Source organism: Moschus berezovskii, chromosome 19 (assembly GCF_049115385.1).
Source record: "Moschus berezovskii isolate FMDL1 chromosome 19, NW_MosBer_1.0, whole genome shotgun sequence".
In the NCBI taxonomy this organism is placed as follows: Eukaryota; Metazoa; Chordata; class Mammalia; order Artiodactyla; family Moschidae; genus Moschus; species Moschus berezovskii.
The window spans coordinates 21,727,921-21,747,945 of NC_142478.1; the positions used below are offsets into that span (position 1 = coordinate 21,727,921).

The 20,025-nt window shown below is 44.7% G+C and overlaps 1 protein-coding gene across 1 annotated transcript; it reads right to left on the bottom strand.

Moving 5' to 3' along the window:
• Positions 1-1,428: 1,428 nt before the first annotated feature.
• NOCT (nocturnin) lies at positions 1,429-18,747 on the bottom strand. Its single transcript, XM_055405281.2, has 3 exons — positions 18,196-18,747; positions 4,289-4,558; positions 1,429-2,810 (listed from the first exon to the last, which is right to left on the bottom strand). Exons 1-3 carry the CDS (start codon positions 18,677-18,679, stop codon positions 1,987-1,989), a joined length of 1,578 nt encoding a protein of 525 aa, XP_055261256.1. The 5' UTR covers positions 18,680-18,747; the 3' UTR covers positions 1,429-1,986.
• Positions 18,748-20,025: the final 1,278 nt, after the last annotated feature.

Here is a 20,025-nt window from a genome sequence, read left to right on the forward strand (position 1 = left end):
AAGGGACATAGGCATGGAATAAGAAACTCAGTAACGGAACATATTCATATTGATACTTTAGAAATCTAGAATAGAGACTTGTTATTTGCCATTATGCCTTCAGGTAACTGATGGTCCACAAGGAAGAACTGTCTACAAAAGAAAGACTAGAGAAGTAAAAATAAAATGCCACCTAGCAAGATTTATAAACTACTAAGAAACTTTACATAAAATGCTCACAGGACTACTTTTAAATGAAGACAAATACAGACGAGCAAAGCATACATTAGTATGTGTTTAGCCCACCGCCATGGCAACGCTGAGGGGCAACTTGTGATATTTCCAGGAGCCTTTTGCTCAGAGGCATTCCCACCCACCCCCACCCTTCTCCCATAGCCTGTTAACATGTGAAATGGAAACATTTTCTGGCTTTTATTCTCATCCAGATTTGCTTATGATATGGGTATGATAATTTCAAACTGGTGTGCTTTAGGGTAGGTAAACAATATTTAATGCCTGTCCAAATCAGTATTCTGCTTCTCAATGTACAAATTCAGTCACTGCTAAGATCTGAACCAGATGACAGCTGGTACAGATGTTCTTCCTACTTGCCATTCCTTCCAGATATTTTGTGTGTATAATATATACGGAAACCCTCATTTGTTTCAAAAGCATTTCCAATGCAGAATACCTGGAGGAACTATTTTTGGGGACTCCAACCTTGTCACCAAGTGACACCTCACAAACAGCATCAGATGCCGCCTTCAACTACACAGCTACCTTTGTCCACTTTAAAATGAAGGTCTGACTGTCTGGGATTGTGTGGGCACCACATTAACAGTATTAGAAAACCAAATTTATTCTCAGATTCTCTATGCATTAAAAAGACAAGATATTAAAACACTAGCTTTAAAAGACTATTTATTAATCTTAAATATTTACAACTCATGGGTTAAAATATATTATTACCAGTGGGCTGTTTTCTGGGATTTCATTAGGAAGGGGTTTCACCTTAACCACTTTATTTCTGAGTTAAGAGAATTCCAGGTTAACTTTTTATATTCTGCTTTCTAGATCTTTTAAAACCAGTTACCTGGCTATCTTAGTAAATCTCCAACCACAACCTCATGAACAGACCAGGAATAGTTTCCCATCTATGAAAAAAAGGTCCTATTGTCTGTAGCCACTACCACATAACAGTTCCCAAATATATCTACTGTGCAAAGTACATTCAATACAAATAATGGCAGAGTGACTGCAAATTAATACCAACAGCACTCCATGGGAAAACCGGAAATGTGTAAGTGACTAAATAATGAAGACTAGCCATGGAATCTCTTCAAGAAACACAATAATGGAGAACACAGAGGCATAGCAAAGATTTCTGAAGAACGGATCACGGAGAACTGGCATTTCCACTTAAATAACAAAAACCCCTCAACTAAAGAGTTCCTTTGTACACTATTTTATTAGACTCCAATAAAAACATCTTTAAAGCTTTTATAAATTACTCTATAACTTATGTTTTGCATGGTTTTAACATGTTCATGTTTTAATTTTACATGAAGATATAAAAATAAATATTGCCATGCATAACTTGATATTAAAAAACAAATAAATAACTTGAAATGTCTATAGAGAAACAGTTCCTGCATACTTGTTAATTATGGGAGACTCAAGCAAGTCTACTATTTTAATATAGTATCCTCTAACAGAAAAAGCTTCAAAACAAGCCTAATTTAATGCCCTTAAATGATCAACATGTAATTAATCCTAAGGGGAAAAAAACAATGCAAAGCAATACTGGAGTGCAAAAACCTTTTTCGCTGTAGGTTTTAATGTGAGCTAACGGGGTTCCTTCCCAAAGGCATGCTGGAAACAATGAAAGAAAGTGAGAGAAACTGGGAACCCTTCCTCAGTCAACTTATTCTATTTCAGTTTCCTGAAACATCCCTGGTTAAGACTCCTGCAATTAAAAACACACAGACGAGCGTTTATAAATGTCCATCAAGGTTCCTCGTTAAAGCTGAAGTCACACACTAGGGACAGGTGGTCTGAAGGGTAATTGAAGGACGGTAGCCGGTTGGGTCCAATCTGCTCCTCGGTGAGCAGGTCCAGGGCTGACCGCACACTGAGTGCCTGCCTGGAGTACCAGATATAATCGAGCGTGTGCCGGCACTCGCCCGAGGTCCGGATCTTCCAGGTCGTGTACGGAGGTTCTGACTGCCCGTCAGCGCTCAGCAGCTTGTAGGCGCTGTTCAGATTGAGGCTGGAGGAAGCAAAGTGCTTGTAGACCTCCTCTGTGGGCTCTGCGTTGAAGTCTCCACAAACAATCAGGGGAATCTTGGCCCCTTGGGTGATGGTCTGCAGGTTTTGAAGGAGGTCGCAGCCTTGAGCTGATCGGAACCGCTCCCAGCCGGTGCGTGCCTTGAGGTGGGTGACGGCGATGCAGAACTGTCGGCTGGACTCTTTGCACTCCAGGGTCTGGGCAATGGCCACCTGGTTGGTTTTCAGCGTCATGGCCGTCAGCCGGATGTTGGCACTGTTGACCAGCTTGAATCGGTTCTGGAGGAAGAACAAGGCACAGCCGTCGGGTCCATTGTTGTGCTCCACATCCAGACAAGGCGACCAGGGCTTGGGGAAGAAGGTGCCCTGGTAGCCCAGTCTACTGAGGAGGGGCTGGAAGGTGTCGAAGTAGTGGTCCACCTCTTGGAGGCACAGGATATCAGGCTGGTAGGCAAGGATCTCTTCCAGGATCAGACATTTCCTTTCTTCCCACTTGAGGGCTTCGATAGGGCACTGGACAAAGTTGTCTTTGCCTTCTCCAAGAGCTGAAATAAAAAAGCCGGTCGGTTGTCAGCTGCTAAATACCTGGGGGTCTCCTTAGGTGTGATGTCACCAAGACCTTCAGAGTATGGTTCTCTGCTGCAGGTGCTCTGGGGGGATTCTCTTACTGCATCGACCTCCACTCCAAACTAATTTCCTCTTACCATCCACATGAAGCAAGGAATTGACTCCAAAACTACCTGTCTCTATTCCAGGACAGAAGACATAATCAAGCCACATATTCCAGGACATAAAATAGAACATTGTTTTAGCTTTAAACAATGTTCTTTGTAGTCTAAGAGATCTAAAACTAGGTCAGATGAACTAAATACATTTAACCCTGATGGCAACCCACTCCGGTGTTCTTGCCTGGAGAATCCCAGGGACGGGGAAGCCTGGTGGGCTTCCGTCTATGGGGTCACACAGAGTCGGACACGACTGAAGTGACCTAGCAGCAGCAGGCCTTTATAGATACCACAAATGACACCTATTTTAAACGGGCAGCTTTTACCTATATCTGAAAAAGAAAAAAAATGAATCCAAAATTTTGGAAAGTCAGGGAAAAGGAGGGAAAAAATGGTGACCCTGGTTTCTTAAAATTTCAAAAGCTCCATGATCAGCAGCACTGCACACCTGTTTTTAAATCCAGCAGACCCAGGAAAGGAGTCCTTTCTACCATAACAAATCTCAAAACACAGAGAACAGAGGCAACATCTCTGGCCTCAAATTATAAAGGTGCGTTTGGATGAGAATCTGACCAGAGTACCCAGACCACCCCCCCACCCCGTCCCCATTTCCTGCAGAAGATTCTACATCGCCCACTCAGTAGACTCAGTTTCTCCCTGGCAAATGCTGCTGCTGCTAAGTCGCTTCAGTCGTGTCCAACTCTGTGCGACCCCATAGACGGCAGCCCACCAGGCTCCCCCGTCCCTGGGATTCTCCAGGCAAGAACCCTGGAGTGGGTTGCCATTTCCCTCTCCAATGCATGAAAGTGAAAAAGTGAAAGTGAAGTCGCTCAGTCGTGTCCGACCCTTAGCGACCCCACGGACTGCAGCCTACCAGGCTCCTCCATCCATGGGATTTTCCAGGCAAGAGTACTGGAGTGGGGTGCCATTGCCTTCTCCGCTGGCAAATGCTATCTTAGTGCTATGGACTGAAAGCTGGAGACAACTGGAAAAAGTTTCAGGCTAGTAAGAGACGGGGGCCTTGAAATCTGGATGTGTTGGGAGACAGAAGCTGTCACTGAAAATGCAAAGTCTACCAACGTCTACCAACACGTAAGTAAGAAATACCTCTGAGTCGCTGGATTTACCAGTGAAAACCAGATGACTCCCTCTCCCTACCTCCCCTTGGGAGCGCTCCCTGCGCGCTCTAGCCGCCCCACTGCTCATCTGACACCTCGACCCCGCACATGCGGAAGTGCATCGGGCATGCGCAGAAGCAGGGAGGAGGTGGCGTTCAGGCAGAGATGCAGCAGGCCTACCTTGGGCAAGGATGTTCCACTGCATGACCCGAATGGGAGGGTGGCTACTGGGGCAATCGGCCGGCAGAGCCACAAAGTCCCTCTGGAACCGCGGGGGCCGGGTGTGCAGGACAGCCCTGCATTCCTCCAGGAGCTCCTTGGGGTCGATGGGCTCCAGGTGCTCTGGGTCAGGGGCCACCAGGTACTCCGGGTGCTGGGATGCCGCGCTGCTGTTGAGTGTCTTGGCGAGAGCACTGTAGAGCCTGCTCGTGCCGTTTCCCATGGGATACGCTGCGGGGAAGGAGACACGGTTACACGCTCAGCCTTCTCCTGCCTTTCTCCCATTCTCTCTCAGAGACCACAAGATAAAGCAGTTAGTGTCCACAGAGGCTGGCGCCGATGTTGGCATGTTCTTGGTCTAAGGGGTGGATTACAGTAACTGCCAGGTTCTAGCTTTCTAGGAGGACAACTACTTGAAATACTACAGCTGAAATACCTTTATGGCTTATTCTGACCTGAGACCTGTCTTTATAATTTATAGACACAGTCTTAGGAAAGCATGGCTAAACAAAATCCATATTCCTTTTTCTATGTATTTCAAATGAGAACTTGAAGACCAGTTTGTAAAGAGCCAGATGTCAGAAAGCCTGGTTACTCCGAGATGACATTAGAGGAGACTCAGTGTGTCATCTGCTCAGATCCCTGTTATGGAAGAATCAGCTGGATTAAATCCATTTCTCACAGGGCTCTGGCTTTCTATAGGATTCTGTGAACATCACATAGCAGTACAGTCTGCAATCTAATCTTAATTGTCAGATTTTTTAAAAATGAGAAGAGGTTGGGGGGGGGAAGAGATAGTTGAGGTGGGGGTGGGAGGGTATGGTGGTGCAGGAAGCACTGTCTAGGTCCATTTCCTGGGGCCTCTGATTCTTACCTAACTGGATAATAACTAAGGACAACCAAGCACAATCTTCAACAAGTTAGCATGAAGGGACAGGTATCTGTCACCTCACTAGGAGGCAGTTGATTGCTCTTTAAAGGTCAACTTTGTTTTCTCTTCATTACAGTGTAAATTAGGCTAGATTCTGCTTGGAACCATGTCTAAAATTCCTGGTTTGGAGAAACCTGGATTTCCTGACCTCATCCAAGTCCTTTGCTCCTTGCCTTCTCTTGAAGGACACAAAGTCTTCTTTCTAAAACGCATTTTTGGCAAGCTGATTGCACCTGAAACTAGCAAGCAATTGAATTCACCTTACATAGCAGGTCACAAAGGCAAATTCAAGTGTTCACCCCTAGGACCTATCCTCAAACATCAAGATCAAGATGCAAGCATGCTCCATCATTCCTTTTCCCAACGAGAAAGTGAGGCAAAGAAACACCAGTTTTCCCAACACATTTCTGTGTACGTGCAACTGCCTGCAAGCCTGTTCTCACAAAGGCACATGCATGAACACACGCACACACTTGTTTCCTGGGTATCTGACTTGAATATATTCTTTTTAAATCAATTTGCTTGCCTATCTGAGTACATGGGGCCAAAGAAATTTTCTTCTTGGCTGGCAGTACAACTTTGAGTTCAGCAAAAAGCGGTAAAAAATTGTTTTCTCAAGCATGGTTTCCAGCATCAGTAATAGCCTAACAGTAGACCTGTCAGGGCATCACGGCAAACTCACAAGGGCTCCAATATCTGACATCTGTCAGGCTCCAGGCAAATGAGCAGCTTGAAGCTGTTCAGTTTTAACAGGACTGTTCTGCATCCTTTTGATGACATCATGACATCGCCTTCACCAAGCTGAGTTTCAGGGTGGTTGCTGTGATAAAAAAGCAAGTACCATGCGAAAATGAATGTGGAAAAGATTAATTGTGTCCAACAGGAGTTGAAGATTTAAGGAGTTATCCTAAACCACACTTCCTCCTAAAAACTTTTAAAAAAACCTTCAATATAAAGTGAACAAGGAACAGTATAACGTGTTAACATAATGAAAGTGCTGGAAGACGTGCCCAGAAAGCCAATCAAAATTATATCCTATTATAATATTGGATAATTATATTAAGAAAATGACAAAAAGTAGTCTAAATTAGAAAACTTACAAATGAGGCAATGTGAAGAATTAGTAACAAAACACATAGCAGAAATGAGATAAAGCTTAAGAGATAGTGGCAAATACTATGTACTAATTTAAAGCAAAGATGCAACATATGGAGAAAAGGTTCTTGTAGCAGGAAAACCAATGCAAGGAAATGAAACATGTATTGATACTAAAAACTATAAATCAAGAAAACTTGAGTTTCAATCATGCAGGATGAATTAAGTTCTGGAGGTTTAATGTACAGCAAGGTAGCTTTAGTTAAGGATAGTGTATCTCATACTTGAAATCCTCTAAGTGATCTTAGATCTTAAGTGATCTCACCCCCCCAACCCTGGAAACACATTATGTGAGTGACATATGTTAATTAGCTTGATTGAGGTATTTCAAGATGTATACAAATATCAAACCATCACACAGTACACCTCAAATACACACGTTTGCTAATTATACCTCAATAAAGCTGAAAAAAGGTCAATGGTTTGAAAGAAAAATTATGAGGTTAAAAAAACATGTTACCATGGACACAAACACACATACCTGAGACTATCAACCCAGAATGACCAACACCAACCAGACTGTAAAGAAACAGAAAAAAATCCCTTGGACTCCAGGCCAAAAACAGCAAGTAACTTAGAAGTTAGAGTATCAGACTTCAACTGTAATGTTTTTAGACCAGAAGAAGATGAAGTTATATATTTGAAACATGTCAGGCTTTTTACATATATATGACTGAGCCAAGAATTTCACATCCAGCAAAACTGGAATACTGGGAGTACTTCTGCCAGAAAAGACTACAGCAGGGGATGGCCAACTGCAGCCAGATGTATTTTGTATAGTCCTTGATCTGGAGATGTTACACACACACAAACAAGCACATAATTCGTGACAGGATCATTTCTGGCCCTCAAAGCCAAGATGTTTACTATCCAGCCCTTCTCAGAAAAAGTCTTACCACCCCTGGAACTAGAGAACAAGCTTTAGACCAAAATGACCAGAGATACTGATACACAAACTGGTGGTGCTGTATTAAACAGAGCAAATCAAGTCTAAACGAGGTTAAGATAGTACAATATCCACTGGCTATGTGATCCAAGAATGAACCAATGAGGATTTAGTACAACCAAAAAAGAGAGAAAAGCTTGGGATGGGGATGGGGGTGGGGGTGGGGGTGGGACAGAGCAGAAGCAAGCATATTCACTTAAAAATTACAGTGATCATTAGTAATGGTAGAATCAGAATTGTTACTCTAGACTGCTTAAACTGGATATTCTAATTTCATCATTCCCTGTTGTCCTTTTTTGGTTTGGTTTTGGAAATGTATTTATAGGGCTGTTAGCTACAAAACTCAAGGAAAACACATTCTTATTAAAGCCAGTTCAGCTGAAAAAAAGCTCATTTTGGTCCAATAGTGGATTACTATATCTTGTTATTCACCTTATTTGTGACTCGAGGGTTTTCAAAAATTAAATCTACCACCTAAAGACAAAGGTTTTGCAGCAAAAAAGAAGGGCATACTGCAATGTGGGCATCAAAGCCCCAGTTCTAGTCCCAGTTTAAGTGGTTGGGTTCTGAGTAAATCCAAAATTGGAGCCAACAAGTTTTGCTGATGACTTCCTTGGATGTGACCTATGAGAGAGCAGTCAAAAAAAGCTTCCAAGATGGGTGGTTGAGCAGCTACAAGGATGAAGCTGCCAATACAGGTGAAGGAAACTGGGTAGGGTCTGCAAAAAATCGGCAGTTAGGTATGACTGATGAGGCGAGAGGTGCAAACTGGAAACAGGTGGGAGACGTTTATTGACAGAGGAGGACTGAGCTCCGGAGCAGACTACCATGTCTGTTTGCTAACAGGGGTGACACATTAGAGGAAGAAACCCATCAAGCGGACTTCAGGCATGACTTCAGGCATGAGGGAGCTGACAAGTATAAGCCTGAACCAGTGTCAAAACCAGCCATTTCAGTGCTCTGGATGTGGACCAAAGGCATACAACCAACTGAGAAGCTTTTATTTGCGAAAGCTATTGAACCTCAGTTAAGAACATTGCTGGCCTGTGCAGGTCCTGCCTGGGGCAGGCCTGGCCCCACCTCTCCCCTTCATCTCTGTGGAAGTGATTGCAACTAGAGCAGCAAAGATACTGAAGTTCATATCCACCCAGAAGAAAGACCTAGGCCTTGATGTCTTTCGCTGGTGAACTTATCAAATATTTAAACAATCTCAATTCCTTCATAAACTCCCACCTACTGCTTCCCATGTACAGCCTCACTGGGAGACAGTCTGGCAGTGTTTAAAATATAGAACTCATGCCCCTAGGGATTTACCTAAGTAAACTTAAACTTAAGTTCATTCAGAAATATGTATGCAAACGTATATATGCAACTGTATTAATAAATGCCCAAACTGGAAGCAGTCAAAGATGTCCCTCAATGTGCAAATGTATACAACCACACAAAATAGTACAAAACAATAAAGGGGAACAAGTCACAGGCATTTTGTAAGTGAAAGAAACCAGATCCTAAAAATTACATACTGCACGATCCCACTCATAGATCCCACTCATAGGACATTCTAGAAAAGGCAAATTATACAGAATGATTTTCAGAGATTAAGGGAGGGAGCAGTGGCTGACAAGGAATTTTAGGGCAATGGAACCACTCTGTTACAGCCCTAGGGTGAGGCATACATGACTCTGTGTTTGTCAAAATCCATTGATTTAACTGTCCCTCACAAAGAGTAAACTTTAATGTGAGAAAATTCAAAAGATCAACAGGGAGGTGGAGGGATCAAGAGGAAATGCAGACTCTGACAAATAAATCTATTACAAATGTATGACAAATTCACAGAAGGGGGTTCAGGAAAAAAGGAATGATGTCACTTTGGAAAACATCTTTTAACTGCTCAAGACTAAAGGAAGTGCACTCAAGTTAGCAAAGTTGTTTCTCTTAGGGGGTGGGTGTCAGCAATTCCGAAAATACTTTACAGGTACGTTGCGGTTGAACAGATACAGTATATAATGGATGGTAGGAGTCTGACTTCTGTGAAAGAGGAAAGCTGCAGATAAATGCGGAAGGGTTTAGAAGGAATCATGTGGTACTGAGGTGAAGTCAGATACATCCTCCAGATTTCATGTTTCCCTTACAGTACACACAGATATATAGACAAAGACCCGTTAGGGATGTGAGACAGCTTTGGAGAAATGCAGGGCCAAGGTTTTCATATTAACACGGAGGCATCCTTTCTCTGTCTTTGTTTTCAACTGTGATGAAACTGCCGCTTTGTCAGCATTAACTCAGGCAGCGGCCCCAGGCTCCAGTAGGGGCCACTGTGTTCTTCACCATTATTCATCTTTTAAATTGCCAGCTTTACCCTCAAATGTCCTTAAGTGAGGCGGCAATAAGTACTTCTGTTAAATTTGGAGCCCTGATAATACATCTTTAATACTTGACAAAAAGTAAAGTCCACATAAACACCTGGGCTGCAAACAAAATACACTGCCTGAAGCAAAAGCACTCAGGTGAGTTGTCTGGCCTGCAAAATGAACTCTCCCCTGTCTTCCCCTCAAAGAACCAACAAACTTTAGTCAATCACATATGGATACAAGGCAGACATTTACCCATTAAAATGTAAGAAGTGAGCCTGTCACTTTAAGGAAAGCAACTGACAGTATTTTTGCCCATGAGAAAAATTTCCCAGAGAAAAATTTGGAAAACACATCTGCTATCAGGAGCCTAACAAGTCCCCAGTACTTGAAAAACTTCTCTGACAAGATTGGTGGTGATAGTTACTAAGGTTACTTCTATACTGTATAACATCTGGAAGAGCCACATAACCTAGTTAACCAGCTTCCCAAATAACCAATAAGATGTTCACTGATATGGTATCAGATTTGACGTTATATTAATAACTATTAATATAAACTACCACAAAAGACTACCCACAATTATCATAAAAGGCTATTAAAATAATTATATAACCAGTGAGAGAACAGACTGGACGGAGAAGAAACCAGGAGGCTGCAGACAGCTGTCACCTATAAGCCAGACTGTCAAATGAGATTTCCAAAAACGTCAAATGGTGCCACTCTTTCAACTAATCTTTTTATTTGGGGAATAACATGCAGCTTGAAAAGTAAAAACTCAACAGAAGCCAGGAATAGCTGCGTACACACCTGAGAAGCTGCTGGAGTTGACCAACCTTGGGCCCAAGGAAACCTCGAAGAGAAAAGCACACCAAATCTTAAAGGACAGACGTCACAGGACTGAAACAGCAAGCCTGTGCTGCCACCCACTGGCCACCGTGCTGAACCACCTCAGGAAGGTGAGAAACTCATTCAGCAGCTAATTTTCACTGGTCCCCTGAAGACTCCTCTTATTTTACCAATAAATGTGGCCACCCTCAAAATATTCACAAGACAACCATCGACCTAAACAGCTTGGATGTTGGGTATGCAATATATTTACTTAATACTTGGTGAATAAAGATTCACAGTCCCCATGGCTCACAGCTTCATGGATCAAGTTCCAGTGGCTCTCTTTTTCTTACACATGGCCTTCTTCTCTTACTTGAAAAGTGAAAGTGAAGTCGCTCAGTCATGTCCAACTGTTTGTGACCCCGTGGGCTGTAGGAAAAATCCATGGGATTTTCCAGGCAAGAATACTGGAGTGAGTTGCCATTTCCTTCTCCAGGGGATCTTCCCGACCCAGGGGTCGAACTTGGGTCTCCCGCATTGCAGGCAGACGCTTTACCTTCTGAGCCACGAGTAAGAACCTTAAGTCACCCTTAATACTTAAATCACAACCCCGGTTATTCACTTATTAGTTCCATGAGGACACGGACTGTATCTGCCTTGTTTATGGACTCAAGGTAGGTCGACTGGGTTCCAGAAATCATGGCTTCTCTTTTCACTAATCAGATCCTGAACAAGTTATTTATCTCTGTGGCTGTTTCTTCATCTGGGGATCACCATGACCTACTTCACTGTGTTACTGTGAGGGTTAAGAGAGTTAAACGAGCTATACCTGGTACCTTCTAAATGGCAGCTAATTTTGTTACTTTTCTTTCCGGGCTTAAAGAGCAGCTATTAACATTTGAGAGCCAAGAATGTACCACACTTATCTTTCCCACAATCCAGCAAAGTAGGTATTGTATTCTCCATTTTATAGACATGGAGACTGACTGCACAGTTTGGAAAGGATCTGGCCCTGGAGGGGGCTGCCTGCACCTTGGACCACTGCTCATCAACATTTCTGACCATGCTGACCGGATGATCAGGATGACCGGACGGAGCTGCGCCAGGGGCGTGCATGGCTGTTAACAAAGGTCCAATGTCACCGCATCCCTCTGCCCAAGTCACTGCCGTCAGGGCGTGCACACTGGCACAGCACAAAGTGTACAAAGCAGTGTAATGACCCGCTTTGCTGGCACATGGCATTACTAGAGATATCAAGTGAAGGTCATGTCTCCCAACCTAGCAGGTCTATAAATACAAGCTCCTAGACACAGTGCGACAATCCCAGTGACCTTTCTTTGCTAGGCAGCAGTCACAGACACAAGAATACCCAAGTGCCTTCTGGAAAAAGTGGAGCTGTCCCTTCAGTCACACCAGATTCATCTTGAAAATATGGCTAGGGAAAGAGAAATCCCTCCACAATGAATACTTAGGTTAGCGTGTTAAAATTGGTGGTTGATTATGCACAAGCCAGACTCTTCCAGCAAAATGCTAGAAAACTGAAAATTGAAAAGGCAGAAACAAAGGATCTGGTGTGACAGCTGCTCTCCACCAACTAAGACATCAGGTTTGTGTTACTACCTGGTGCCCATCATTAACATTCCCAGGAGCTCAAGAGGTGGTCTGGGTTCACAGCTATGAATGGAAATACAGAGCTAAGGAGTACTCTGCTATTCCTCCCTGTGGATCAGAGGTCCACACACATCTCCCAGTGCCCTATGAGATGCCTATGGCTGCTTACATTTTTAAATGGTTGAAAAAGAAATTGTAATAATATTTCCTGACATGTGAAAATCATCAGCAACTCCCAACTTCAGTATCTGTAAATAAGATCTGTGTATTGTCTGCAGCTAATTCCACACTACAGCAGCCAAGCTGAATAGCTGTAATGGATATTTGGTCTATTAAGCCCAGTATATACTAGCTGGCTCTCTACAGAAAAGTTTGCAGACTCCTGCTCTAGATTATGAATTGTACAGTCCATTTGTACATACTTCACAAAAATCAACGAAAGACTCAGTCATTTAAAGTAGGGAAAAATTAATTTTCATATAATTTCCATAGCCTTGCTTGAATAATTACAGCACATGTAGGAAAAGAATCATCTTTTAAAATGTGTAGTGACACTGGCAGCACTTGTAAAATCTCCAGTCCAACGACTCATTTTTAAGATGGGAATTGAATGTACAATAGGTCATCTTTCATGAGGCCAAAAATACATTACTCTCTTTCCTAAGAGCTTTCCGGAATAAAGTACACACATGCATATTTTTCTAAAGACTGAAAGAATATGGATAAAATCAGAAAGGATGCCACCAGTGGGCTTAAGAAACAACTCCAGAAAGACAGAGACAGGTGTGAATTAACAGGGAACCCAGAGTGGAGAGCAACGTAGTACAAATTACCGAAGGTAAATTAAATATGGCTCTTCCCAAGGGAGCTTTCAAGAAAGCCAAAGCTAAGTCCACCAAGACAGAGGGCAGGAGAGGTGAAGGGGCCATCATTAGGGTCATTCTTTCAGCAATGGTATTTGAGACAGCTGCGAGTTCTGTCACTTCCCCTCTCAGACAGAAGAGGGTGGCCTCTGCCAGCCGGAGAACAGCCTTCAGAGCTGTGGGCCCTGGAAGGGCTCCCGAGAGTGATGGACAGGAAGGGAGGCAGAGCAGACCAGGCGCTGACCATGGACCTCAGGGATATTTCTAAAGTGGCTGGAGGGGTGAGCTAAGCACTGGAGAACACAGCAGGGAACCTGCCTGCACTCACACCCCAAATCTCCCCAACTACAGAGAATGCAAACTGCTCTCCCAGGAGGACAGGTCTGGGGGAGAAACACGCACACACAACTATACAGGACACAAAGCAAGGCCAGGCTTCTATGAAGAAAGGAGCAGAGAATCAGAAAATGTCCAAAGATTGTAAACAACTGCAAAGTAGACACGTTCAAAAAAATCTCATGAACTATGAAGAGACAAATTCCTTAAAAATGCAAGAGGAGCCACAGAGGGTGGATCCATATGGACAACAATCTGTCTAGCAGAAGTTTAATAATATGAGAACAGGGAATGTGATCAAATAGTGATGAAAATGATAAAATCCATGCAAAATAACTTCCTTGTACCCTATACTGAGGGACCTGCCCCAGCACTGGATGCTCAGAGTTGGGGGACAGGCGTGGAAAGGCAAAGGAAAATGATGCATAAGGCATTTCCTGGACACCCTACTGCAACTTTTCTTTACTGCTCCATAATTCTGGCTCCATGTAACTTTGGACTTCTCAGACTACTCCAGTTGCAGTTTTTAAACCATTCTGCACAATCCCTCATAATCCAATAGCCGTCTCTACTGGAGACTAACTTCTGGGGACACTAGTTAAGAAACTTCTAGCAGGCTTCCAAGCATTTAGCAAAGCAAGTGTCTCATTGGCTGTCTGCCCAGGCTATACATCAGAACTAGCAGATGCTCAAGGCCCACTCACAGAAACTAAAATTCAGATGATCTGAGTGGGACCCAGGCATTCTTTTGATAGCATTTTACTGGGAAAAAAAAAGTAGTCATCCCTCAGGGATGGGTTCCAGGACTCTCCTCGGATGTCCAAAATCTGGATGCTCAAGCTCCTTTTATATAATGATGTACACCCTTGGTATCTGCATCTGGGGATTCAACAAACCTTGGATGAGGAACCCACCCATGGAGGGTGGGGAAGGGGGGCTGCATTTCATAAAGACATTTAAATCTGACAGGTATGATTTTGTCTTAGCCCTCTTTCTCCTGGACACTCCTGCCCACATCCCCGACACTGATGCTGAATTCCGTGTAGCTGGTGCTGCTTTGAGATCACATAGAGACAAGAAGACAGCTAAGATTTTTGCTTGAGGTCTTACTTCTTCCTGTAGGAAGGCTGCTCTCCCCACTCTAAAACAGCAAATCCAGGAACTTCCTGGCTAGGACTCTGTGCTCCCAATGCGGGGGGCTGGGTTAGATCCCGGTCCCCAGAAACCAGATTCCACATGCCTCAAAGATCCCATGGACCACACAGCCAAATATTTTTTAAAAATAACAAATCCAAAGTATTTCAGTTGTTTTTCATTGAAGTACAAGTGGGTTTACTATGGAACTAAACACCCATGCACATCACCCTTGCATTCAAATGTGATAACCACTCAAGTGGTTAGCAAAGTCCTAGGAATCCTGATTATAGATCTTAATTTCCAATGTAATTAGTCATGAGACACAATAAAATATTTGGCCTTTTAAGTGTACTGTGTTCAGTAAAACTACGGATCAGTTGATATCATGGTTTCTAATTCAAAAGCCCCCAGTAACTCACTGTATTTAAGCTCTTACCATTGAATGCTATAGAAAAACAAATAGCTTGTCCTCCTACAAAGAAAATATGTTTCTACAGAAGCTTGATAATTACAAGCTGTTGCACTTCTCTCATAAGCAGATTACTCACATTGTTAAAGGACATACCAAATAAAACCGCCTCCTCAGATGAGCTGGTATTTGCTTTTAAAATCGTCCCAAGAAAAAAGCAATGTGTTCCAGTGGTGGAGAACAGTAATTCAGCCAACTCTTCATTATCTGAGGAGGTGGCATCTGGAGGATGGCATTTATAAACCCATAGATGACACCAGACCACACTTCATCCAGTCGAGTAACTGTGACAGCTGCTGCTTCTCTATGGGCCCTGTGATTCTTCCGTGAGAAAAGGTCTCCTTTAAAAATTCTAATAACTCAGCATCTGATGACTGCAAAGGGGCTGCACTCACCTTTCCAGTGACATCTGACTGCCACAGGGTGTTAAGTTATGAAGGAACTGATTAATAAATAGGGTCAATTTGGGATTTAGCACCCCCCCAAAAGATTGGGGCTTCCCAGGTGGTGCTAGTGGTAAAGAATCCACCTGCCAATGCAAGACGTTAAGAGACTTGGGTTCTGTCCTTGGGTTTGGAAGATCCCCTGGATAAGGACATGGCACCCCACTCCAGTATTCCTGCCTGGGAAATCCCATGGACAGAGGAGCCTGTCAGGCTTATGACCCACAGGGTCCCAAAGAGTCAGACATGACTGAAGTGACTCAGCACACATGCACCCCAAAAGATGCCGGAGTGAGCGAAGTGTAGCTTTCAGTTCCTTGAGACTTTCTCTAGCCAGATGTTTAGACCTTGAGGCCTGTAATAATAATTTGCTTTTTATTTATTCCTGTGATTTTGTTAAGTAACGTGGAATTCGGGACCCACCTGTAACGATCTACAATAGGATCTATGAATCTTGGGAAACATTTGGCAAGGTACCTCTTCTCTCACCCTGCCACATCCATGCCCCACACTTTCCACTTTGCTCCTGGCTTTTCCCAAGCAAAATGTTTTTTTCTTTCAATCTAAACTGTACTTCAAGGACCAACTCAAATGCCAACCACTTTTTTAAGCCAAAATGATCACCACTGATGGTAGGGACTTCATGCTCTCCAGCACCCTTGTGCCATTTGCAAACCTTTATCTGAAAGAGAAAAAGGTGTTTTATTTCTTTAAACACTCAGGGCTTTGTGCAAAACCCATCTCTCTGACTGGGCACTAAACTCCTTAGAGGCAAACCATGTCTCACATTCTTTTACCTCCTATAAGGTGGCACCTAGCTCAAATGGTAAAGAATCTGCCTGCAATGCAGGAGACCAGGGTTTGATTCCTGGGTCAGGAAAATCCTCTGGAGAAGGGAACAGCAATCCACTCCAGTATTCTTGCCTGGAGAATCCCATGGAAAGAGAAGCCTGGCGGGCTACAGTTTGTGGGGTTGCAAAGAATCGGTCACCTCTGAACGACTAACACAAATAGAGTGAGACAGACCAGAAATGGAAAGACTTTTTGAATGAATGAGTGATCAAAGGATATGCAAATGAATGCATTCATGAGTTTCTCCCAACAAGCAGCTGAAGCCAAAACTGAGCAAAATGAGAAACTGCCTAGGTCTTGTAGTAGTTTAACAGCCATAAATCCTTTCAATTTCTTTCTAAAACTAGGGGATTTCTGGGGACTTCCAGCAAGTTCATTAAGCATCTTTCTATGTCAAAGGCCTAAGATCCAACATGTCCTGACCTTTCTTCCCAGCTAACAGCACAGCTCTGTCTGTATTACACAAGCTATGTGTTTTCCCAAGATGAACCTACTGGCTAACTCTGCCCCGGGACCCGCAGGAAATCTAAGGTAAGAGGTTAAGACAAGAGATATGGTGCTACAGAAGACACCAGCTTATTTTCTTTTACTTCTCCCATCTCAAACCCAACAATGTGCCTCTAGAAATTTTCCCATTCTAACAGTTACTTCACAAATGCCAAATTCCTACAGAACTGCAAAGAAAATCTCAATGACTATCAAGTTCACCCTTTTAAAAAAAAAGAACAAAGAGTTTAGTCTCCAGTAATCAGTTCAACATCCTAATATTTTTGGTCACGCTGGGTGGCATGCGAGATCTTAGTTCCCTGGCCAGGGAGGGAATCTGTGACCCCTGCCGTGGAAACGCAGTCTTAACCGCTGGCCGCCAGCGAAGTCCCTTTACAAAAAGAAAAGCCTCATTTTAGAAAGAATGTCTCAATCTAAACATCCGCCAATAATCTGAATAGAAGCCAATCATCTGAATACAGTTTAAAATCTTGACTTCAATCACACTTTGGGTGATCACATTCAGTAAAGAAAGCCACACTGAACATACTCTTTCTACTGCTCTATCTGTTCTGAAGTTAATACAAAACTTGGGAATTCCCTGGCAGTCCAGTGTTTAGGGCTCCGCATTTTCTTTCACTGCCCTGGCGGTTCAATCCCCGGAGGGGGAAGATCCGGCAACCCTTGTAGGGCAGCATAAAGAAAAGCTTTGTTTAAAAGTATGACTAATTCGTACGTAAATTGTGGCCGCGGTATTGAGGCCTCGGGCAGAAACTTCCGTGGCCAAAAAAGGGAACTTCCCTGGGGATCCAGTGGTTAAGACTCCACGCTTCCAATGCAAGGAGCGCAGGTTCGATCGCTGGTCAGGGAAGTTAGATCCTGCCTGGTGTTTCCCTCTCTACAACCGAAGGGAAATCCAGAGCACGTGACCAATAGAACAGGTTCTTGGCAAAGAGATGGCATCACCTTGACAAGATCTTAACCCCAGGTATACAGGACGCATAACGACGCAAATATTAAGACTGGACGGCTCCCCCAAAATTCAAGTAGATGTCCAAAGAGTCAATGTGTGTTCATACATTTTTCAAAATTCAGACCACCTAAGCCATGCAGGTCACGTGATCAGATAAGTGTAACTTCATATATATACTGCATAAAATGTTCCACCATGAATAATCTGCGGCCTCGGAAGGGGAAAAGATAACGTATGTCAAGAGCGAGAAATACTGAAACCGCGGCATCAAACAGCAAGAATTAAACGGGAACCTAGCACGGGGTTCCAGTTCTTACCGGACGCGGTGCAAGCCCCAGGCAAGAGAAGGCGACGGCGGCTCAGGGAGAAGCGGCACCGGCCCGGTTGCACCCCACCGCCCGGCAGCCCCCGGCTTCCCATTCATTCCCCGCCGTCTCCAGGGGGCGGCCGCCGCGTTCTCCGCCCGGAACGGCGGTGCACTCACCTGTTCGGGAGCACGGCCTCGCGACGTCGCGGGCCGCCGCCAGGAGCCGGGGGCACGGGAGCCGCGGGGCGGCCGCGGGCGAGAGGCGGCGCGGCGGCGGGCCGGGCGGGCGGCGCAGGCCGGGCGCGTCCCTCTGCAGCAGGGCGGAGCAGAGCCGCCGCGGGCTCTGATACATGCCGGGCGCCGCCGCCAGAACCGCCGCGGCCCCTCGCGCGCCCCGCCGCCCTGCGGGCCCCGCCGAGGCGGGCAAGCCCAGCAGGCTCTCGGGGCCTTTCGAGCACGGGCTCCGCGGCTCCTTCTCTTCCAGCCGCGGCCCGGGGGAAGGTCGCAGGCACACGAGCCCGAGACGGCGCGGACGAAGCCGCGGATGCTGCGAGGCGGAGGCGCTGTCTGCCGCGGGCCGGCTGGAGCTGGAGGCTAACCGGCGAGCGCAGCGCGCTGACAAAGCGGGCGCTACCAAGCGAACCAGGGAGGGGGTGTCCATGGGGCCGGCGCCCGGCGCGACCAGCCAGGGATTCGTAGAACCCGAGTGATCCTGCTCTGAGAGGACGCAGATCTTCAGATGTTTATAGGGTGGAGGCTGTGGGAGGTCCAAGGTAACAAGTACCCCTCAAGACAGTTTTAAGGAAATGAGCCTCCCCTTCCGCTGGGTGGAGTGGAAACGCCCACAGGCTGGGAGTCCCAAGACCGTTCCAGGCTATGGCCCCGGGGACACGTGTGTGTCCGATTAAAAGACAGCATCCGTGTACGTGTGTAAGTGAGAATCCGGCAGAGCGTGTCTGCCCCCCACCCTTTGGGCGGGATGTGTTGCGTTAAAACGAAATTAACCACGATAAAGCCCCTACTGTGTGCGAGGGCGACGCTGAGTGAGACAACGTCCCTTTCCTCAAGAATGTTATCCTCAGGCAAAGGGGGCCCAACGTGGCAAGAGAAATCAGACCATAAAGCTGTACAAGGTAGATCAGTGCCATAAGTTTATGTAAGTTTGGCGATAGAGGTCTTAACACGCCTGGGTTTTCTAGAAGGCTTATTAGAAGATTGGCATTTGTGTTGGGCCACGACTTGGATTTACACTTGTGGAATTTGGGAGGAAGAGTGGTGGTGATTTATACAGGCAAAAAAGGGAATAAAGCAAAAAGCCCTAAGTATCTTTGCGGCAACATCTCTTATGTAGGATGGAAGTGAAGAAGTAAGGTAGATGCTTGGATAGGTTATACTGCGGAAGGCAGAGATTGTATTCGACTTAATGTGGTAGCTGTTTTGTAAGCTGGGCAAGGATATGTCTTAGGGCCGTGCTGTCATTGGAGGTCAGGTGTCTCGGGCACGTGAAAAGGCAGGAGAGAGGAGACTAGCTGATATGAGAGATATTCTAGACTTGCATTTGGTACTGGAAAAGAATGAATGGAAGAAATATCTCAGATAGCTTGGGCAGGAAATGATGATTAACCAGAACAGTAAGTGGGGTGAGTGGGAGAGATGCCGAAAACTCGGTTCCTCTCTGAATGATTTATGACCTAGAGATGTTTTCTTGTTGGTTTTCCCATGATTTTGCTGAGTCTCCTGTCTTGTAGAATTGGAAGCTTTTCATTACTAAGGATATTCAAAATATTTTTAAGACCAGAGGGTGTGGATGTGTCAGCTGACAGGATTGATCATAACTACTGGGAGACACCCTCCTTGGCAAATCTTTAAATCTCTTAGTCTCACTTTCCTTATCTATAGAAAGTCATACCTTAGTCATTAGGTCAAATAAAAGGTATGATCAAACTTGTCTGTAAAAAGTGTTCTGCAAATATAGCAAAATGTTGAATTAGAATCTAGGGTCTATGG

Excerpts from the sequence above, each read along its gene's own strand:
- NOCT (XM_055405281.2), bottom strand. The coding sequence starts at position 18,679 with ATGGACACCCCCTCCCTGGTTCGCTTGGTAGCGCCCGCTTTGTCAGCG. Across the intron at positions 4,559-18,195 it reads GAGGCCGTGCTCCCGAACAG|CGTATCCCATGGGAAACGGC; the intron begins GTGAGTGCACCG and ends CCTTCCCCGCAG. Across the intron at positions 2,811-4,288 it reads GTGGAACATCCTTGCCCAAG|CTCTTGGAGAAGGCAAAGAC; the intron begins GTAGGCCTGCTG and ends TTTTTATTTCAG.